Source organism: Grus americana, chromosome 2 (assembly GCF_028858705.1).
Source record: "Grus americana isolate bGruAme1 chromosome 2, bGruAme1.mat, whole genome shotgun sequence".
NCBI classification, from domain to species: Eukaryota; Metazoa; Chordata; class Aves; order Gruiformes; family Gruidae; genus Grus; species Grus americana.
In genome coordinates, this window is record NC_072853.1 from 89,912,480 (window position 1) to 89,936,342 (window position 23,863).

The 23,863-nt window shown below is 41.6% G+C and overlaps 1 protein-coding gene across 4 annotated transcripts in view; it reads right to left on the reverse strand.

Moving 5' to 3' along the window:
- DROSHA (drosha ribonuclease III) overlaps positions 1-23,863 on the reverse strand; it is an 81,198-nt gene that overhangs the window by 9,997 nt on the left and 47,338 nt on the right. For all 4 annotated transcript variants that reach the window (XR_008575697.1, XM_054815089.1, XM_054815087.1 and 1 more), the window contains 8 exons: positions 23,588-23,647; positions 21,200-21,299; positions 18,399-18,501; positions 15,778-15,848; positions 14,649-14,693; positions 11,513-11,670; positions 10,564-10,669; positions 6,930-7,071 (listed from right to left, as the gene is read on the reverse strand). Coding sequence is in view for 3 of the 4 variants with exons in the window: in XM_054815089.1 (XP_054671064.1) it covers positions 6,930-7,071; positions 10,564-10,669; positions 11,513-11,670; positions 14,649-14,693; positions 15,778-15,848; positions 18,399-18,501; positions 21,200-21,299; positions 23,588-23,647 (785 nt within the window). In the remaining variant the exon portion in view is untranslated. The remainder of the gene's footprint in view (positions 1-6,929; positions 7,072-10,563; positions 10,670-11,512; positions 11,671-14,648; positions 14,694-15,777; positions 15,849-18,398; positions 18,502-21,199; positions 21,300-23,587; positions 23,648-23,863) is intronic.

The following is a 23,863-nucleotide window of genomic DNA, read 5'->3' on the forward strand; positions in this document are numbered from 1 at the left end:
AGATATGTGACATGGTTTAGCCCCAGCTGAGCACCACACGGCCACTCGCTCACCCCTCCCCTGACGGGATGGGGAGGAGAACAGAAAAACAACGGCAAAGCCTTGAGGGTTGGGGTAAGGGCAGGTTACTGGGACAGCAAAGGAGAGGGAAACAATCAACAACAGTACGGATAACAGATATTCACAATGGGTCATAACAGAAAGTGATTTACCTACCAACTGGATGCTCAGCCCATCCTGGAGCCACCACTGAACCTGCCCCTCCCTGATTGGCCAGCCCCCTTTTATGGTGAGCATGACATCACATGGTATGCAATAGCCCCCAGCCAGCTTGGCTCACCTGTCCTGGCTCTTTGTGAAATTAACTCTGTCCTTGCCAGAACCAGGACATTATCCACCCCTTATTCCATACCACCTACATCATGCCCAGATTATTTCACAGATCTCATTCCCTTAACTCTACAGGCTATCGCTCTAAAATGTCCGTTGAGTTCATTTAGTCCATGGCTTTTGGGTTCCATCTGCCATTACAGTCTCTCAGAGCAGGAGCAATGGTGCGTGCTACTGGATTGTTGCACGCTACATCCGGAGTTTTCACGGCCGGTGTATCTGGCATGGTTCATGCTCACAGTCTGGATGTCAAAGATGTGATTTTCGATGAAGTTCCTGGGCACCAGTTGAAGTCAGTTCTAGTTCCATCATCGTGGCACTCTGTTCAGTTTCAAAGTCCATCCTTCATTAGTTTTGGGTGATTCTTATGGTCATACCATTGAGACAGTATACAGCTATTAACATCATGCAATTTAATTTATTGGCTATTTTCACCTAAAATCAAATCCCCTTGGGGTACACACCGGACTTCCCCATCCTTTCTCATCACCCACCAAGTGCACCCTGGTCCCTGAGCAAAAGCAGTCCCGCAGATGGGCTTGCCTTTGCCTGAAGCAGGGATAACCCAAACTGTTTTACCCAACATATTTTTCATGCGCACTACAGGAACTTTATCCCCTTCTACTGGGCGTGGAAGTTTTGATTGGGCAGGGCCAGCTCGATTGGCAGATCCCCTAGTGTTAACTAACCAGGTGGCCTTTGCTAAATGGGTGTCCCAGTGTTTGAGGGTCCCACCACCCATTGCTCTCAGGGTAGTTTTTAGCAGTCCATTGTACCTTTCAATTTTCCCAGAGGCTGGTGCATGGTAGGGGATGTGATACACCCACTCAATGCCATGCTCTTTGGCCCAGGTGTCTATGAGGTTGTTCCGAAAATGAGTCCCGTTGTCTGACTCAATTCTCTCTGGGGTGCCATGTTGCCACAGGACTTGCTTTTCAAGACCCAGGATGGTGTTCCGGGCAGTGGCATGGGGCACAGGATAAGTTTCCAGCCATCCAGTGGTTGCTTCCACCATTCTAAGAACATAACGCTTGCCTTGGCGGGTTTGTGGGAGCGTGATGTAGTCGATTTGCCATGCTTCCCCATATTTATATTTCAACCATCGGCCTCCATACCACAGAGGCTTTACCCGCTTGGCTTGCTTGATGGCGGTGCACGTTTCACACTGATGGATGACCTGTGAGATGGCGTCCATGCTCAAGTCCACCCCTCGATCACAGGCCCATCTATATGTTGCATCTCTTCCTTGATGGCCTGAGGTGTCATGGGCCCACCGAGCTATAAATAATTCACCCTTACATTGCCAGTCCAAATCCACCTGGGCCACTTCAATCTTGGCAGCCTGATCCACCTGCTGGTTGTTCTGATGTTCCTCTGTGGCCCGGCTCTTGGGTGCGTGGGCATCTACGTGACGTACCTTTACAACTAGCTTCTCTAGCCGGGCAGCAATATCTTGCCACAATGGGGCAGCCCAGATGGGTTTGCCTCTGCGTTGCCAGTTGTTTCGCTTCCACTGCTGTAACCACCCCCACAGGGCATTGGCCACCATCCATGAGTCAGTATAGAGGTACAGTGTTGGCCACTTTTTCAGCAATATCTAAAGCCAGCTGGATGGCTTTCACCTCTGCAAACTGGTTCGATTCACCTTCTCCTTCAGCAGCTTCTGCAACTCGCCATGTAGGACTCCATACAGCGGCCTTCCACCTTCGATGCTTTTCCACGATGCGACAGGACCCACCAGTGAAGAGGGCATATGGTTTCTCATCTTCTGTTAGTTTATTATACAGTGGGGCTTCTTCAGCACCTGTCACCTCCTCCTCTGGCGACATTCCGAAATCTTTCCCTTCTGGCCAGTCTGTGATCACTTCCAGAATTCCTGGACGATTGCGGCTTCCTATTCGAGCCCGCTGTGTAATCAGTGCAACCCACTTACTCCACGTAGCATCGGTTGCATGATGTGTAGAAGGAGCCCTCTCTTTGAACATCCAGCCCAGCACCAGCAGTCGGGGTGCCAGGAGGAGCTGTGCTTCAGTGCCAATCACCTCTAAAGCAGCTCAAACCCCTTCACAGGCTGCCAATATCTCCTTTTCCGTTGGAGCGTAGCAGGCCTTGGATCCTCTGTATCCCTGACTCCAAAACCCCAGGGGTCGACCTCGAGCCTCCCCTGGTGCTTTCTGCCAGAGACTCCAGGTAGGGCCATTCTCCCCGGCTGCAGTGTACAGCACATTTTTTACATCTGGTCCTGCCCGGACTGGCCCAAGAGCTACGGCAAGAACTATTTCCTGTTTAATTTGTTCAAAAGCTTGTCGTTGCTCAGGGCCCCATTTGAAATCATTCTTCTTCCAGGTTCTGTGGTAGAGAGGGCTTACTATCAGACTGTAATTCAGAATGTGCATTCGCCAGAAACCCACAACACCTAAGAAGGCCTGTGTCTCCTTTTTGTTGGTTGGTGGAGACATGGCTGCTATTTTGTTGATAGTGTCCATTGGGATCTGATGCCGCCCATCATGCCACTTTATTCCTAAAAACTGGATTTCCTGTGCAGGCCCCTTCACCTTACTTCGTTTTATGGCAAAGCCAGCCTGCAGCAGGATTTGGATTATTTTCTTCCCTTTCTCAGAAACTTCCTCTGCTGCGTTGCCCCATACAATGATGTCATCAATGTATTGCAGGTGCTCTGGGGCTCCACCCTTTTCCAGTGCAGTCTGGATCAGTCCATGGCAAATGGTGGGGCTGTGTTTCCACCCCTGGGGCAGTCGATTCCAGGTGTACTGGACGCCCCTCCAAGTGAAGGCAAACTGTGGCCTGCACTCTGCTGCCAAAGGGATCAAGAAAAATGCATTAGCTGTATCAATTGTGGCATACCATTTGGCCGCCTTTGACTCCAGTTCATATGGAAGCTCCAGCATGTCTGGCATGGCAGCACTCATCGGCGGTGTGACTTCATTCAGGCCCCGATAGTCTACCGTCAGCCTCCACTCTCCATTGGACTTCCGCACTGGCCATATGGGACTGTTAAAGGGTGAGTGGGTTCTGCTGATCACTCCCTGACCCTCCAGTTGATGAATTAGTTCATGGATGGGAACCAGGGAGTCTCTGTTGGTGCGATACTGCCGCCAGTGCACAGTTGTGGTAGCAATCGGCACCTGTTGCTCTTCAACCCTCAGCAACCCTACAACAGAAGGGTCCTCCAAGCGACGGGGCAAACTAGACAATGGCTCAATTTCCTCTGCTTCCAAGGCAGCTATTCCAAAAGCCCACCGGTAGCCTTTTGGGTCTTTGAAATACCCTTTCCGGAGGTAATCTATGCCCAGGATGCACGGAGCCTCTGGCCCAGTCACAATGGGGTGCTTTTGCCACTCATTCCCAGTTAGACTCACTTCAGCCTCCAACAGAGTTAACTGTTGGGATCCCCCTGTCACACCAGAAATAGATATCGGTTCCACCCCTTCATAGCTGGATGGCATTAGGGTACACTGCACCGGTGTCCACTAGGGCTTTGTACTCCTGTGGGTCCGATGTGCCAGGCCATTGAATCCACACAGTCCAATGTACCCTGTTGTCCCTTTTCTCCACCTAGCTGGAGGCAGGGCCCCTCTAATCCTGCTCAACATATTTGTTACTCACTTCTTGCAAAAAGGACTTAGAAGTCCCTTCAAGAGGATCGTAAGTGCGATTGGGCCTTTCACTCGATCTGGGGGGCTGCCCGGTGGAAACTGGAGCAGCATTCTTTCTGGAAGAGTCCCTTTTTACAGCTGTCTTGCCTTGTAGCTCACGTACTCGTGCCCGCAGCGTTGAGGTAGGCTTCCCATCGCATTTCCTCATGTCTTCTCCGTGGTCACGCAGATAAAACCACAGGATACCTCGTGGTGTGTACGCTCTATATCCCCTCTCTGGAGCAGAAAAACGCTTACTCCTAACAGCTGAAATACGGGTCTGTGCAGGTGGGGAGTAAGATATAATCCTCTTTGAGTTGCGGATGTCCTGGGACAGTTTCTCCACAGCAGAGACAAGGGAGGAAGAAAGGTTCTCTTCATATTGCCAGAGTCGGCCAGCCACTTCATCCACTGTGGGTGCCTCTTCACTTTTCCAGTCGATGACTGCCAGTGAGTTGGCATACGATGATGGTGCACTTCGTACAAATTTTCGCCACATGGGTTGCGTACACTGGACTTCATCAGGGTCTGTGGGCAACTGTGCGTTGTCCGGATCATAATAAACCATCTCCTGCACGGCTAATTCCCTCAGATATTGGATACCTCCCTCCCTGGTGGTCCACTTGCCTGGCCAGCATACAACATCTTCGCTGAATGGATACCTTTCCTTCACACTTGAAAGGAGTTGCCTCCAGAGGCTGAGGGCCTGTGCCTTCTTCCCAATTGCCTTGTCAATTCCCCCTTCCCTAGACAAGGAACCTAGCTGCTTGGCCTCCCTGCCCTCCAGTTCCAGGCTACTGGCCCCGTTACCCCAGCAGTGGAGCAGCCAGGTAATAATGTGCTCCCCTGGAAGGCAGCTGAAATCCTTCCACATATCTCGCAGCTCACTCAGGGACAGGGATCGGGTGATCACTTCTGGTTCTGGCTCTTCTTGTTCTCGTGATGGTCCCGATTCATCATCATCCTTCACTAAGTGAACCGATTTCCTTGTGTATTTGTTTTTGTGTATAGTGGCGACTGATACTGGTATGGGTTGATCTTTTAGCTCAGCTACAGTGCCTGTTGCGAGGGGTTTGGGTAGCTGTAGCGCCTGTTGCGGGGGCCTGGGTACCCACAGTGCCTGTGGGTCTGCTCTCTCGCTCTCCCCCGCCGGATGGTGCTGTCTACTCTCAAGCAGTGTTTGACAGATTGTGGCCAGGGCCCAGCACAGTGCAGTAAGTTGTGTCTCCTTAGAACCCCCACAGCATTTTCCTTTCAAATATTCTACCATTTTATCAGGGTCTTGCAGTTGTTCGGGAGTGAAGCTCCAAACCATTGGGGGTGAGAAGGTCTCTAGATACCCGCCCATACTCTCCCACATGCCATGCCAGCCCTGACCATTCAGCCTTGGGGAAGATCCTTGGGTGGTATTCTTGAAACAATTTTTGCTAACCCTGAACAGGAGTTGGAAAGCATGCAGGAGACCTCGCAATAGGAATATACTGGCCTGAACATTCCAAGGGTATTCAAAATTCTTAAAAATTGTTGTAACCAACCAAAAGGGAAAAGGGGAGGTGAAAGAGTGAGAGAAGGTATCCCCCCCTGTCTTTCCCATAGATTGGGTGCAATTATTAATCAGTTCTGAAAGATACTGACCGAGGTACGGGCCTGACAGAAATGCTACATACAAGTACCAGCTCAGACTCATGACTGTCGATGATATCTTATCATAAGTCATTATCACACAATACAACAACATGAGAACATAAACCCCTCTCCCAGAGATGATAAACAGTGCCGCAGGGATTACATAGAGTAAACACGGGTTTACAAACCAGAGCCATGTGACCAAACAGAACATCATTATGACCAGCAACTGTTTCAATAACATTATAAATGCTTATAACAACTTTGTTTTTTCAAACTTGTCGTTATCACAACCCTTCGAGCCCCACGCTGGGCGCCAAAAAGGACTGATGTGGTTTAGCCCCAGCTGGTAGCTGGGTGCCACGCACCGCTCACTCACCCCTCCCCCGGTGGGCTGGGGAAGAGAACGGAAAAACAATGGCAAAGCCTCGAGGGTTGGGATAAGGGCAGGTTACTGGGACAGCAAGGGAGAGGGAAACAATCAACAACAGTACTGATAACAGATATTCACAATGGGTGATAACAGAAAGCAATTTACCACCAACTGGATGCTCAGCCCTTGGAACCCACCCCTCCCCGACTGGCCCCCTTTTATGGTGAGCATGACATCACATGGTATGGAATAGCCCCTGGCCAGCTTGGTTCACCTGTCCTGGCTCCTTGGGAAATTAACTCTATCCTTGCCAGAACCAGGACAATATGGATTAACTTTCTTTGCAGAATACTTATCAGTTTCCACTTTCTTTGGAAAAAAGGCAGCAAAAACTTCCATAAACAGACTAAAAATAATTTAATTTCTGTATAGCTTCCCTTCTTGTGGAATGACCATTTTGAAAGCTTCTAAAATGCAGTCAAATGAATAACAGAAATAGTCACCTACTGAAGGAACTACTTTATCTTCCAACAGTGACAAGAACATATTAATGAAACATTGAAACTGCTGTTAAATCGCTCAACATGGATTACAAGCTTTAACTTTCTAGACATGCTTTTGACCTGGTCATCATGACCCCTCAATTTCTAAGCCTAAAACTTTGTATCTCCAATTACACCTCCTTCATGCTGTCACAGAGATTTCAAAAATCTAGGGTAGTGTTCGAAAATCTGGCTGTCAGAGGTGTAGGCATAATTCATTTGAAAACCTGAACATACATTTTAATAGTGACTTGGGGGGGATTTCTAATGGCTTTCTTAAAGAAGCCTTGAGGAAAAAAAAAGTTGCATAAGTACTAAGCCATTATGACTGAATTAACTCACATTCCAAGAGATCAGCCAAAGTCTTAGTTCGAAGAGTTACAGGTCTTTTTGTCTTGTCATTAGTGATGGCAAATTCTTGCATACCCAGCTCTTCTGCCACCTTGGCTTGTGTCCTGTTGTTCACCAAAGAACTTCTTAACAGCTGCAACAGAAAGAAGTTCCACTCAATGGTGACAATTAGCAATGCCAAACTATAAAAGTTAGGGAGAGCTGGGGAAAAAAAGTTACTTTTATCCTTGTAGCTTCTCACTTCTCTCAGTTTTGTTTCAGCACACCTCAAATGATTTACATAAACACACTTGTTATTTCTACTGCTGATTTTCCTTTCTGTTTCTATTCTTCTCACTAAATGTTATTTATTCTAAGGACACATTACTTCTGTAGATGTCTTGCATTTAAAAAGCTTGTTTGTGAGCTTCTTTGCAATCATATACCATCTCTTCATCAGTCCTGTACTTTTTCAGCTAATCTGCATTTTTCAAGTTTAAGTAACACACAGTTATATACATTTTTCCACATAAAGTGTAAACATACAATATTCTGGAGTCTACAGAGCGGTCCCCGGTGTCCACCAAATAAGAAATAAATACGCAGTAATTAAAACAAATGCACATTAAAGCAAAAGAGTCTAGAACAAGCAGATGAGGAAGCCGTTCCATTCATTTGGCCAGAGAAGAAAATGCATCGCTGGACAGCTTGTGCGTACTGTTTGCTCTGCTGAAGGCAGTATAGCTGAGCCAATGCATCCTTGACAAAGATCTGGCTCTAATATTTTCAATGTATGACAATGTCCAGGACAGCTGGTTCTGCAGCAGAGTTCCCTGAAGTGCTTAATCCTGGCTCCAGGCAGATTGCTTAAACAAACATAGAGCTCTGCCAAAGATACAATCCCATATAGCTTAGAGGAGTATTTTTGAATTTTAGGGTTTCATACAATTTTCTGAACCCCAGGTTAAGGTGTGCTGTTTTCCTGTTTGTTTGGTTTTTTTGCTTTAAATGAAACAGCGTTAATTTAAGAAGTTAGGGATATTACGGGAGGTGAGGGTTGGAGTGAAAGAATGTAATCTAGAGTTGAGAAGCTGCATACACAGTCTTTCTCTCTTTGTCTTCCATGTCGCATTTGCTCAGCTTATTAGATCCAAGTTATATGCTACCTGGCTCCAGGATGTCAACTGAGCTCATGAAAATCAAGATTTATTTGCTGCACTTGATACTTCATCTCTGACAACAGATAAATAAAGAACAGTATGTTCATAATTTGTTTGGCAATGATGTATGAAGCAGACACTCACAACTTGATCTTCATAAACCAGGCAGACTGCAGATAGGATTATTACCTGTCTCCCTAACCTCTGCTTAAACTCATCTTCTACTTGTTGCTTTCCAAAATTCTTCCCTTTTATGTCCTTAAGATAAATAAACAACACTTTCCGCAACAAAATCCTAAGTACGATATGCAACCTATGTGATGGAAGTGCAGTAGCACGTGACCAAAATCTGTTTCTTGCAGCAAAAGAAGAAAGATCTCTTTTGCTGTGTTTGCAGAGTATTTATTTTGATGGGACCCATAATCATGATTAGTGGTATCATAAAACAAAGAACAATATATACATTACACAGTGAATTAGAGATTGGGAAAAAACCCACCAGTTATCCTCCTAGCACTGTGGCTACCAACTTGCTTCATACTAGAATTTGCCTCCTCTACAAGTGTGATCTAGCAAGAAACTCAATTCCCCTTAATGATATGGGGAAGACATGGTACCTCTACCTTCCCAGTAACTTTTTTAGAGCTAGTCTTTACTCTGACAACACACTGCCTGCATCATTGCAGATGCTGTGATGTGTTATGGATGCTTAACAGGAGCTTAACTTTAATTACAAAGCAACTTTTTTTTTATTCTTCAATCTTCACACAGCATACTACTACTCATGACTGTAGCATACACCTGTACTGGAGAAGCTGTATCTTCTAACAGCCTTCCTTGACCAAAATTGTCCTCAATACTACAGACACCATTCAGCTGATGTTCCATTATTACTTTGAACGTAAGCATGTTCCCAGATAACAGGAGAAAGAGCTCAGTGTTTGTTGTTTCCCTTCAGATCCTGTATCATAAGTCTCCTTTCTCACACATCTCATTTCATTTATCCTCAAAGTTAAAAACATTCTAAGACAATTTTTTTTTTTTCACTGCAGGCACATCCCCAGAGCTGAAATTTTATTCTAGTCATTGTCTACTTCTCCATACCTTAATGTGTTTGCAGCATCCATTCCACACTATACTTTGTAGTTTCCTCTACAAACTTTGACCACGCAACTTCTACTTCCCAACTCACTAATCAATAAATCAAGCAACACGAAGACATTCTGATCATTGTTCTGAGTATTTACACCCATTAATAGCAACACTTCATATCCTTCCTGCCAAATAGTTCTTGAAAGATTTATCTTACTGTAACAAAACTGATGCCTACGTTCTTAAGTCACCTATAAAGCAAAAAAAAACCCACCCCACCAATCTTGGATTTCTGCCTTACGTTTTTGTTTCTCTGAAGAATTCATATGACAAGGCTCTTCCCCTTTTAACTTCTACTTCAAAAGTTCAGGCTTTATCTACTTTGTCTCCTGAATGGTGCAGAAGAATCCATACAAATTGAAATGAAACTTAAGAACTGGTGAAGAAAAATTAGAATTACTTTTAGTCAGAGCATGTACTTTTTTCTTGTAAACAGCTTTAGTCCGAAAGACCCAAGAAGCGTATTCTTGAAAACACATTGCATGCTAAAGACTTAGCACTGCTATCCCTTTATTGATCTGAGAAAACCACTCTTGAGTAGCTAAGAAACCTACAGTGCTACTTCCTAATTTTAACTATAAGACTCGACTCATATTATTGATACATGTATCGCTTTTTTTATTCTAGTCGACTTGAAAACTAAGAAAAATTTAGTAAGTCTAAGAAAATTTCTTCCTCACAAATAAAACCACAGCTGTCTAGCAGTACTAAATGAATCAATCAGGAAAAAACCTACATGTACTACCACCCTATGTTTAAAGTACTGTAAATTGCTGAGAGATCCCCAGACTGGGTTGTTCAGAGTCCAGGTAAGAGAGGTTGAAAGGCTACAGTCATCAACAACAGATGATGATAGTAACAGTAAAATTAAATTCAAAAGCTACCACAGGAGCACCAGATTGAAGACAACAGAAAAACCAGACTAAAATAGATTGTAAAAACTTATCAGGAAACATAACCCTACCTGGCTGCAGGTTCAACAGACTAGAAGTCATGAATAAAAAAAGTCACGTGTTGTGCCTATTTAAATAAATGGTTTAGACACTCATCTTTAAACAAGAACTAGTCTTATCTCCCAATTTCATCACTGACATCCTTAAAATTATTGATCCATTTCACAGACAGAACAAAAATTACTGCACTGGGCTCATAAATCACCATTTCCTATTCATTGCAGTGCTCATGACTTAAAATTAACAAAGCCTTATTAAGAGCAGTGGTTGCTGAGGCTTCTTTTATTAATCAAATTCAGAATAATGCACTAGCTGCTCCCATAATTTCAGTCTCCATCCCACTCTTGCTCTCCCGGAGAGCATGACTGATGGCAGTCTCACCGTTAAGTGCCCTTCATGATGATCGGGGAAATGTATGAATAAATACTCTGTGGCTACCAACTGCATTATGGAGTCACCCAGGAATTCCATCCTCTGGTTGTGGCCTCTGAAAAATGAGACATCAATGCAGCAAAATCAATAAGCACTCAGGGAGGAAAAAACAAAACCAGCATGCACACACAAATTAAAATAAAGAGTGATCTGAAAGTAAGCCTTGCTCATTTCCAAATGCATTTAAGACAATTTTCCAGTGTTAATCAGGTGAGATGAAAACACAGTTCATTACTGTTGTAACATCAGCTTTCAGGGAGAAAGCAAATCAGGGTAGCTACACAAACAGAATTATTAGATACATATCTGGGACTAACTGAAGGAGAAGAGCAGTCGACATCAAGTTTGTAATGGGATAAGGTCTCTATCTGCAACTTTTAAGAAAGTAAACTAATGAATGCAATGACTTCGATAGAGAAAAAAGATCTGTCCATTCACAAGAAATAAAAGGATCAGGGTTTAAACCCGTGCGAGATCCTGGACTAGAACCACTGGTATGGCTCTACTGTTTGCTTTAAAACGAGGCCTGGCAGCTCTACTCAACACAGAACACAAGGGCTGCACTTGGACTAAAGAGCATGATTTTACTTCTTTCCCTCTGCCCAAATGTACCTCCAACTATGTTTTGCTACTGTCTCAGGAGTGATATGCAAATATCACAGGAATATGCAGGAAGGAACACCAGGATGGCTCTCCAACATCTTCTATAGTCTTTCCCAGGGTATCCACTACTGACTACTGTCAGATGGGATACTAAGCCAGGCGGGCTTGCAAACATAGCTGCTCTATTCTCTTCTGGAGAAGATGTAACATTTAGAGTATGTTTACATACAAAGCAATCTGGGATACTAACAGAAGGACCAACAGAGCTGTATGAGGACTCTTGATGTGTACTCACAGAGTCAGATGGTTAAAGCCTACTGTCCTCAGAGTGAATGCACGTGCTAGAAGCCGAACATGAGTAAAGATGACTCCAATTGCATCCTCAAACTCTGTAAGCTTTTGAAGAACTGGAGAGGTCTCAATGAGTTGCCTGTCAGTATTGGACTCTTGCAGCTGTAAATAAAATTAAGCACAAATAATAACAAATTGACTCTGTTTCAGAACTTTCCAGAGAAAAGCAAGTCTTCTGTAAACCAAGAGCAAAGAATACAGTGAACAAGTTGTTCTGTGGACAGCTAAATTGAGAAAACTCAGTTTCCTCTGGCTTTTTGTCTTGGATAATTACCACTCAAAGAAGATGTGAGCTCTGATGTATGCTTTCTGAATAGCTGAGGCATTTATAACACATTGCTTATATAGTCTTGTCACTATCCGTGGATAGCATGGGCTACTTATTTTCACAAAACATGTACAACTGTACGTGTCTGAGTTTTCTAATATTATCACATTGTTTGCAACTGAGCAACAGATTCAAAAGTTATTAGAATAGGGCTAGCAGACTGACAGCATGTCAAGGTGAGACAAAACCCAAATCTATTTCTCCCACTTTCCTTCAGTATCAAAAATCAAGATTAAATACTTAGTATATGAAATTCAAAAGGGCACAATAACACAAGAATATTAAAATTATCACTTTGGGTCAGTATCTTTTCTTATCAGTTTCTTGTCTGATGTCCTTGATGTGGTGACACTGTCAAATGGCTTTCTGGAGCTGGGAAATGGCTTAAGAGTTTCCTCCAGCCACTCTGGGCATCTCTCTTGTATAGCAATGTCTTAGAGGAGGAATCATCCAGGTGAGGATGTCTAAAGGAAATAGCCACAGTTTTTTAAAGTGGCATTAAAATATTTTTTTGTTTGTTGCCTGTCCCTTTTCTATTAATTGATTACATTCAATTTGTCTTTTTTCTTAAACAGTACTGAGCTTTCAGCTGACACATTCATAGAACTACATATCCTGGTACCAAAATCCCCCACTTGGGTGATAAGGGTCAGTTTGGAGTTCAGTTACATGTGGAGCTGAGGCTGCTTTTTGCTTCTTCACACACAGTCCTTTATATTTACCTATACAGAATTTCATCTGCTTTTTTACTTCATAGTTAGTCATTCTTGCATTCTTGCAATCAGACTGCAATTCTTCAGCCTGCTGTTGTCCCTGCTACCCTGAGTAATTTGGTGTTGTCAACAAACTGCCACCTCACTGCTCATCCTCTTCCCTAAGCTGTTGATGTGAACAGCCTGTACTTCAGCAAAGATCCCAAGGGAAATCTGCCAGTGATCTCCATTCCTTATAAGATGTGGTCATTTCACTCCTCTTCTCTATTTCTTTAGATCTTGTAAGGACTGACAGTATTCACTGGGGTTGATTTTTTTTCTTCCTTTGTTTTAAAGAAAAAAACAACCCGTTTTTAAAAGCCTTTTGTGAGCGTCTTTCCAACAGAAACTCTTAGGAAATGCAGCAGACTATCATCTACATCATCATATGCTTTTTTGTCTGCTCTAAAATCTCTTACTCATTTGTGAGGCAGGACTTGTCTTTACATGTTGACGCTTTCTAAAGAAATCACATTTATCCAGGTGACCACTAATACATTTTTTTCCCAACACTATTTCTACTGACTTCATTACTGCCAAGTAACAGGATTACAGGCCTTCAGTTCTGTACATCTTACCCAGAGCTTTTTTTTAATTGGCATCTCATTTGTCATATTGTTACAGTGACTTTTAATAATTTTAAAAAACGCCATTTTTCAGGCTAGCTGTGCCCAAAGGCCAACTTGAGCAGCCTGTGTTTGCCCTATTGGCAAGGAGAGAGCTAGGATGGCTTCTGGGACATGGAAAAAAATAAATTTTCATCACACAAGGTAGTAGCAAGAAATTCTAAGCTGCATACAATGACTGTCTCCAATCTCTAAGCAGAGTCCAAGAGTTCTTTACAAAAGCAGAGATAAAAAGGTTAAAATAAAGTAAGAGGAAAGAAAGAAATGCAGAGTAAGAAGAATTTTCTTGGGAGCTTGTGCCACCATGCAGGATAGCTGGTGCTGAAACTCAAAAGTTTATCTTCCCATGAAGACTCTTTCCTATATACACTCACACAGAATTAGTCATAAAAACGCTTCACGTGCACTGATTTGTTGCCAAAGATTTTGCTATGTATCCATTGCAAAATCCATACGAATATATGAGGCATTTCAGATGGAGGCCTCAAAGTGGCCTCCTGCTGGAAAGGCGTGCTAATAAAAAATTTCAAAGGAGTCAAAATGACTGCACAAAACATGAAAGACTTGGTTGGACCAAAGAAACCTCTCAGATGTTCATACAACCCTGCAAACCATACTGACTGACTGGATTACAATTTGAATACAGCTATTCTTGCAGCACCCCTGCACACTTGGAAAACGTTACCATGTTTGCTGTGAAGACAAGGAGTACAGTGCAGAGAGGCTCTGTGACTTGCTCTATGTCTCCCTCAGAATTCAGTCAGTGAACAAGGACTTGGAAATCACTCTCCCAACTTCCAGCCTTGTAAACTAACAACTTGTGAACCTGTTTCGTCCAATACATGAAGGATAAATTAGCCTTCAGACACCTTCGTAATTTCAGTGTCTACTTGGTATTAAAGCTACTAGAATCACTGAAACAACCACGCTATGATTGCACACACAAAAAAACCCACCTCGCTCAGAATCATACTCTTATTCCATTCAACTAATGTGCCTTCCTACTATTAAGGTTTCAGTCTTAATTTCAGGTTAACAAAATAAGTACATAGATTGTTTTTGTACCCTTTTTCGCCCAACTTTGAGAAGATGAACAAGAAGCTGCCAGAATGTTACCTCTCACTAGATTTATCATATAAGTGCAGTTATATATCAAACATGAGCCAGGGAAAGGTGAATGATTAATCCTCAGAGAGGCAGACACTCGCTATTTAGACCCTCCACACCCAAAATCAAACACAAAGGCAAATATATTTACTCCTTTGGCTACTTTTTAGCACAATTTCTGAGATGTCATTACAATGGAAACCTATGGAAAAGCACACCTGAAAATAAGAGAGCTATGAAATTTATTACAGAAAGAGATACACTTACTTGGAGTGGGTGTAGTGGATAATTAAGCCATACATCCCGCAGGTCCTGCAAACATTGAGAGATGCCTTTAATGCTCAAGGGAGTCATTTAACAAATTCCACAGTACTAAATAAAATGTCATTACTTGAAATACTGAACTATTTCAGATGCTGACTCTGCTTATTGCAAATTCAATAGTGCTGGCAAACTAATTTTTAAAATCGTGTATTTGCTGTTCAAACTGCCTGTAGTTCTCCCAATTAGCTTGTGTCAAAGAGGTGGAAAAATCCTTGAACCAAATAAAAAGTGGTTAAAGGAAGAAAAAGATTTGTTTAAGCCTCAGGACTAACTTTATTTGCAAGTACTCCTCAGTAGCAAGTTTGACTTCACCAAAGGCAAGGACTAAAAAAAGAAAAAAACCCCACTTATTTTCTTCTATTTCATATAGGCTTCCTTCACTACAGGCACTGAGCAGCAAATAAACACTGAGTTACAATAGGCTTCAAAACACTTTTATTTCTAATAAGCTTTGTCATTTCACAGACTCAGAGACTTTCAAGAAGGAAAACACTGTATAATTCATCCCCTCACCACTGCCACGTGTACTGTCCCAGCAGTATGTACTGGTTACTTTCCTTAGCTATTATATGGGACAAATTCCAACTAATGGTGATCTAAGATACAGTATGCAAGAACAGATCAATCTTTAATTATGCAATGAGGTAAACGTTGGATGAAATCCCCTGTATTTTTTTCAAAGATACATTTAAAACTTTTAGGCGTGGGAGGATTCAACTGATGAAACAGGAATAGTCGCTCTACATGTGCATCGTTTCCCTAAATCATGATGTCTGGATCCACAGCATCCCTCTCTGTTGTGAGAGCAGCACTTTGAATGGGTGTCTGCAGGCTTCCCACACCACCCGTCCTTCCCTAACTAAGCCAACCAACAAGCAGCACACCAGAGGAAACACTAACTTTTTTTTTTTGCTTGAACCAGCGCAGCTTCCTAAACACACTATGGTACATTCAGTTTCCAAGAACTAAGTACAACAGGTGTATTCCTGTTCATTTGTGATTCTCAAGTAAAACAAGGGATAAGAAAGCGTGTCTTCAGTTATTTTTAAAATGGAAATCAAGTCATAAATACCTGTTCATTGAAGAGTAAACGTCCAAATAATTGTTTTGCTTCTTCTAGGCTTCCCTCTAGATAAACAGCTCCTGCATGAGGGAACCAACATGTCAAAGGTCAATAATGCATTGGTACTTAGAAAATTACTATGCACAGGAAAGTCAGAGATCTCTGCCTTCATCTCCAATACATTTATTTTTTAAAAGCATGCTTTCTTGTAGTAACATCTGTTATTTGAGAAATTTAAAGCATGTTAAACACCAACACAAATCAATGGTCATAAAATACACAAAAAAACCTGAAACAATTAAATCAGTGAAAATGATACACCCAAGACCAAAGTTTAAATAAATTAGGCTATAAGCAATCTATTTCTAAAAGCAGTTTTCACTAATTAGCTAACTATACCATATATGCAGATAGTAAAAGCCATGAAATATATTTCAACAGCTAGCAAATATTTTTCATTAATTCTGTACTTTTAACAACGTTACATTCTGCATATAAATGATGTGTCAGGACTATTCCAAACCTCAATGTCTCCCCAATATCACAATAATACATTTTCTGAACTGGTAACTCCACCTCTGCATCTCTCAATTTCTGGAGATTACAGGTTTTTGTGGTTTTTTGGTTGGTTTTTTTTTTGGGGGGGGGGGGGGTTTGGGGGGGTTTTTTTGTGTTGTTGTTGTGTTTGTTGTTTTTTTTTTTTTTAAACTGCATATACAGCCCTCACTAGCCCTCCACATGCCCCTTATAACAAGCTCCGCAAAACTTGTGCTAGCATATTATATTTTTTGTGTGTACCATATGCACTCTGTATCTGCGCAGGCACTTTATAATTTCAGTATCAACACTTTGTCTTTTGATACTCTTACAGGATGGCTTCTGAAAAGTTCAAACTAGTTCTTGTAAGCACATATGTACAAAAGCAAAGGGAATACAGAGCAACATGAAGAACACAGAGAAAGGGAGTCGATGTTCCCACATACAGGGAGAACACATTTTGCCTTGCTGTGTCTTTCCCCTCCTCTTTCTTTTTAATTCCTTACTAGGTCAACTAGTTACTTTGGACTCTTTGGAGAACAGTTTGGGGGTTTATAAGACTATCTTGCCAGAGGCATATTATGAGAGCCCAGAACTTCAAACAGGTCCTAGGCAGCCTGCTTGTACTTTTGCTTATTATTTTCATCACAGGGAAGAAGCACCAGACTTTTACAAAGGTTCTCAAGTAGGAGTTCCAGACCCCACATATACTTTTATAGTCCCTCAACAAGCTCTCAGATTTTAGCTATGGCCCTGACAAAATCTTATTGCTCAATTAACTTCGTGAACAACTTTGTATTGGAGGTTAAACAGCAAGCCTGCTCTCTTAGCAAATCTCAATGCTTGCCAAATAGTCCTCGTCATTACGTGCAAGACAAGCTGAAGTATATGAACAAAGCCACGGATACATATCTAGTGTTCCTTCTGTTTGTTTTTTATTTTTAAATTAAAGATCAAAGCACTCATGGATAGCAAAATAGAGTTAAAAAGGCAAATCTTATTTCTTGATAACATGAAATGCAATTTGGCCCAAGGCAGAATGCACGGAACTGTTGACATCTAAGCCAGCTATGATCTATTTTTCAAAGCAGGACAAAATGCTTTAGGAGCGTGTGTAAAGACCTGGATCAGGGCTAAACCATTCCCATAGCTAATATCATGTACAGTACAGATGGATGAATACGAAGCCAAATCAGTGAGATTTAGCTTGCTCTCTGTATTCAAAGAAGTTTTATAAAAATATGCTATATCCACACAATAGAGCTTCTGTGGATGTAACAGATCATATTTCCACCTTACTGCTTGTTTATTTGGTAACCGTGGTCAGGCAGTCCTGAGTTCTTCTCCAACATAAATTTATCGACTAGCACAGCCAGTCACTGATCAGCACCTTAATGCCTGACAGCAAGCTTGACACAACAGCCCTTCATCCTCAGCTAGAGAGTTTTGGTAGCTTTATTACACCAGCCATGGCATATTGCCATACTTTCTATTTGTAAGGAAAATGCAAAGGCCACAAAATATTTATTTACTTGACAAATGCCACATTTAATTCACAGGAGAAGGCTAGTAGGACACAGAGGAAGCAGGCTGGTGACTTGGTTGGGAACACCTGGTGCGTTCAGAACGCAAGCTGCAGAGTTTAAAATTCAGGGCTGAGGTGGGACTCCACATTTGGGAGGTCTGTGCAAGCATGATGGGAAGCAGTGAGGCTGCACTTTTCCTGCCAGGCCATGGTGACTGAACTACTCCCCCCAGACAACTGCAGGTGGTACACCATGGTGGCGATGAGAGGTGGAGTTCTGGGGTGACAGAGAAAAGTGCTGTGCCATGACACTATGAAATGGGTGCACCAGTGCGTGGGAGGCAGGATATGGAAGATGAGATTTTCATTGTAATACTGCACACTCATGTTATTCACGTGGTCTACGTGCAGGAGATGGGAAGAGAAAAAGGAGATTTAAGAAGCTTTACTATTGCCTATCCTTACTAACAGTGCTCAACACAGACCCGTGTCTCTTCCATCACAGTCAACAAGGCATGTAGACATATTAAAACGTAATTGCCTGCACACACAAATACACATGCTTTACCTATTAGGGCTTCAAAGCAGTTGGCCATGGCATGGCGGAGATCTGATTCCCTGCAAAGGTCTGGACCATGAGCATAAAGCATAAATCGATCTAGTTCCAGCTTCTGCAGAATATGTGGAAAGAGTTAAAAACATGGCTTTAGAAGTACAAGAGTACCAGTTCTAGTCACTAGAATTCAATTACACTATTATTATGCAGCAAGTGGGTTTGAGGGAACTTTAAAGCTTTTCTCCATAGTTTTCAGTTCAGACATAAGCTAAAATTAGAAAACTTCATAGTTGTTTATCAGATGCAAGCAACTAGAGTGTGATAGTGTGGGAAAGCTAGGAATTATCAAACCAAATTGTCAAAGGAAGCCAGATCAAAACATGTTATTAGGGAGATTTAGGAATGAGTTCAAGAGGAGGGCTGAGGGTGTGACAGAAAAATAGCCCAATACTGGCTGGTGCAATGTGCTGTTTCTTGCTGGTAGTTTGCCCTCATGTGATTTGCCTCCAGAAATGCCTAAGAGACATTCAAAGGGAGGGAAGTTACCACTGAGGGAAAAGATTTTGTCTACAAGAAAAAGATAAAGTAGAACAGTGAGGAACAGGAACTCTGGTAGACACAATCCATTGAACATCTGGCTTTTTCCTCGAAGAGTGTCAACAGGTGGCAGTAACAAAAGTCTCCGGGCACTGCAAGCAGAACACTGATATTTTAATCCACAGTGCCATCTAGTTTTCTTTTTCCTTTCAAATGTGCATCATTAACATTCACCTGTTGCCTAAACCATAGCTCTGCTCACCAGTCAATCTTATATATTATATGATCATTCTGCTACAGAAATGCAGAATACTAGATTCTCTTTACATATTCACCTTTTTGACACAAACCATTATTGCGATTTTTAAAGAAGAGATTTGTGTACCTTGCAAAGTTCGTATGAGAACAGGTTCTTCCCAACTGTGTGTAAGTTTCTACTGACTAATTTCTCATTAACTTTCAACTTCATCCTCCTGAAGTATAATTAAGAGGTAAAAGTGGAGACTAACTTGTTTGAGGTGTGTGGTTTAGATACCTTTCAATTGGAAAAAAGGAGTCTTCCATTTTCAATGAACGAGAGCCTATTCACTGCTCCAGAACACAGGGAATTACCATTTATGATGTTCCATAGCACTTTATAAAGCACAAGGATCACTCAGACTCGACATAAGTGGGGCACTCATTGTTTTATATCAAATTTAAACTTCTTATGGATTATTGTCATTTGTTCATGTTAACAGGTGTTGTTTGGGTGTCAGTGTGTTTCCCCCACCTCCAATGGCTTATCTTCATTTTTGGAGCTTGCATTCAGCTTTTTTTGCATGTGTTTTGCTTCTCATTTCTTGATCACAACACATTTCAGATTATTTTTAAAATTTCTGCTACAGCATCCCTTAGAAGCTACAGAAATTTATCATTTGATCCTCAATTAAAACAGCATTCCACATGTACAAGAGAAGTTGAGGAGCTGAGAATTATATTAAGTAAACTGAATGCAACATGACACTGCAGGGGATAATTAAAGGGGATGAAACCAGGAACATCATGCAAAATATATGAGAGGAAAAAAGGTAAGTTGGGAAATCAGGAATATACAGGTATCTAATATTTAGAGTTGTGTCTAATAAATACAGTTCAAAAAATGTTGCAATAAAAATTTTCAAAAATTGCCCATGTACAATGATAAAGGCTGTGAACAGAGCTTTAAGAATATATGAGCTTTCCTGAAGCAGGTTTTAAAATAGTAACATGAATTCAAATATCAGGTAGTTCAATACTATTTTTGGTCTGATTGAAACATTTCAGTCAATTCATGCTTATCTACATCATTAAAGAAAGCTTTGGAGAAAAATGATTGTGTTCACTCACTATCCTATGCCTCTCCTGAGAGCTGAGCTAAAAGATGACATGTTAGAAATCATGCAGTTTTTGCCAAAATCTCAAGATTGGATATGCTTGTTTAAATTATTGCATGAATATGAACAGAGACGATTAAAAGAGCACCTGAAAACTATCAGCAGTACATAGTGGACATATGTGTGCGCATACATGCATGCACAGCTTAATACATTACATCAGTAATTCTGTTTTTTTAAAAAACATGCTAACAAAATCAAGTATGAAGAAGGGAATACGAACAGAGACTTAATCAACTTGCTATATCATATTCTCGCCCCCCCAACAACATGTGGAAATATAAAAAGCTCTGTCATTCACAGAATTAAATGAAATAAAACTCAGAGGCATCTCAATTTTTCCCATGAGATAAAACAACTTTTCACCAAAAGCCTAACATATTTCTCTTTCACAGTTCACAGTGAATCTGAAAATGACTGCCTAGGTTAGGGAGCAGACAAAACTATATTTTCCCCACTTTCTCTACCACTTGCTGTCATATTGTCCCTACATATTCTATCAGGAAGTCCTTTTATAAACAAAAAGTTTGTTTCTTTTTCTTCACTAAATTTCTACTCTCAGTTTCATTACCTGTGCAATTTAAAGGTAAATATAGACACGCCTTCAACATAAGCATCCTAAAAACTAATCCTTTTGCCTACAAAAATTACTCCTCCTAAAAACATACTTTACAGAAAACTAAGTCCTACTTCATCTTTAAACTCTACTTGCAAACTGAAAAGAGTTCCTGTATCTCAAATCTTGTACACAAAACACGGTAAAGACACCGATGTTCAAAGCAGGCAGATCCCTCAAGAACTAACCCACGCACTAATGGTATCCTACCTATGGGTGCCAAACACAGACGTATAAAACTGTACCTTAGCCAACATGGCCAGGTGTTGGTTCTGTACAATAGCAGTGCGGTACGTAGCTAATCCTCCTTCCTCCAGAGAGGGAAACAGGTAGTACAAGTGGACACTGGCAAAACAAAAATCAAATCAGATGCTGTCAGCAATTGGTAAAGAATGAACCACATGTGCCTCTTGGGAACTGAGTCTTGCCCTCAGACCCTAGCTGGTAACACAGGCCCCTTCCCAAGATGGCAACTCGGCTTGAAGTAAGGTCAAGGAACAAACATTAAACCAATGTTCAATAATATTTGACTGGATAGCATTGGCAGGAAGGGAGGAAGAATGCTGTTTCTCTCTCTGCTGGGCAGCACGTAATTTCTAAATCCCTGCAACGCCATGCAGTTCCCTCAGGACCTGCAGGTTTCCAGCCCCCAGCAGTGGTGGGCTGGTGAGGCTGGCACCCACCATGTGCTGAGGAATAAAGCACAAGGGAACCACCAGCCTTAAACGCTGTGCCGCAGGTACCAAGTGCGTCGAGATGAGACTACTGACTCAGGCTGGGCACCGCTCGGGAGATTTGGTTTGTAAGTTTCTTACAGTACTTTAATAGATGCTAACAGAGCCAAAGAACAGAACTCAACAGTCTGGAATTATCAAATGTGCAAAGTAATTAATACCACAGGAAAAACAAAAAAAGAGTAAAAATCACAAGCTTTCAACTGCCTTTAATGATATTTGTCATCATGCAAGTAAGATACTTCATAAACCAGAAAAAAACCCCAAAGAAGTAATTCAGTGATCCAACCAAGATCTGAATAAAGGATAAATGATTCTGAATATCTTCATATATGACTATCTAACCCATGTCAGAAAGAAGTTAATACAGAGAGGGTTTTCACCATGCCACAAAATAAGGCTGTGAATAGCACTAATTACTGAAATATTTTATTAACCCAGTACACGGGGAGAAAAGTGCAGATGGATGTAAGATTATTTAAGGGCAAAAATTGCTATAAAACTTAGAGGCAAGCTAATCAAGCATCATAATTCATGAAAGCAGAGACCTGAAGTTAAGAGAGTTAGAAAAAAATTCAGACTTCAATAGGTGCTTACATGCTCTATTGAACAGTAATGCAGCTCAAGTTTTTTCTGAATTGAGACAAAAGTTAGCTCAGAAAGTCAACTGATGGTTGATGAACAATGACAATGAAAAATGCAAGACATTTTCATCAGCAAGTCTTCCATCTTATCAGCCTGTACTGTTGTATGAGAGAAAAGGCCATGGGGTTTAAGGGCAGTGGAGACCTTTATAGACTAATAGCTTTTAATACCAAGTAGCTAATGGCTAGTAGAAACTAGAGAACGGGGCAGTTTTGTTATTCATATTACAAACTTGCTTAAAGAGAAGCTTCACAGTAAACAAGACTACTTGCCTATAAAACACAGCAGAACAAAGCAGCTGAAAATAGATTATAATTTTATTTTGTGCTAACCTCTAGTACTCAGGTAAGAGATGCCAATGGAGGTAACTGATAATATCCCTGTATTGTTCACTGATTTCAGAATACTCAAAACAGACCAAAACTGGAGCAATTTTTGATGATCCATGTTTTTCTGTTATTACTTCTAAATAAATTACATTTGTGCTCAACTATTGTATTTACATACAGACATTATGGAAGCTACAGCCCTAATAACTAGAAATGCAAGAACTGCAACACAGTCAGTATTACCAAAAAATGCTTTTCACTTGCAACTAAGATGGTGAGGGACTGTTTATCACGGAGTGTAGTGATAGGACAAGGGGTAATGGGTTAAAACTAAAAAGAGGGTAGATTCAGATTAGATGTTAGAAAAATTCTTTCCTGTGAGAGTGGTGAGGTGCTGGAATAGGTTGCCCAGAGAGGTTGTGGAGGCCCCATCCCTGGAAGTGTTTAAGGCCAGGTTGGATGGGGCTTTGGGCAACCTGGTCTAGTGGAGGGTGTCCCTGCCTGTGGCAGGGGGGTTGGAACTAGATGATCTTTAAGGTCCCTTCCAACCCAAACCATTCTATGATTCTATTAACTAGAGAAAAAAAACCCATAGAAACAAAAAGGCATGCTAAGAAAAGTACGGATTTTTTTAAAAAAAAGGGTACAAAGTTCAACTTGTCTATAGCTGAATAATCTCTAACTCCAACCAACTTAAAACTGCACTCCATGAAACAAAGTCTAGTTTTTCATTTTGTCATCTTCCTTGTTGTATCATCAGCACTGAAGGAATTTTCAAGACAGCTGTATGCAGATGTGCAGCTCTAAGTATCAGATGGGACTGCAAACATACACAGTCATAAAGTAGACACTGCAAAGCTTAATAAGCCCAACAGTATGACAATAACATACAAAGGTGAGGACTGTTCAAGAATTCCCCATTTACCTCGTTAAGAACTCCACCACAGCATCTCCCAGAAATTCTAAACGCTCGTTGTGGTTAATCCTGAAAAAGGCATTTTAAGGTTTACTATCAGCTAAGTAACACATGATAGTTATTTACACAATACAACTAAAAAAGAATAAATCAGAGCTAAGTGCTTATCAGCCATGATAGACATTCTTGCAGCCTCCCCCACGCTCTCTGGGTTACAATCCTTTCCAAACCAGAGTAACAGCTACATGAATCTTGAAACTCAGGACTGACACCACCGCCTTTGAA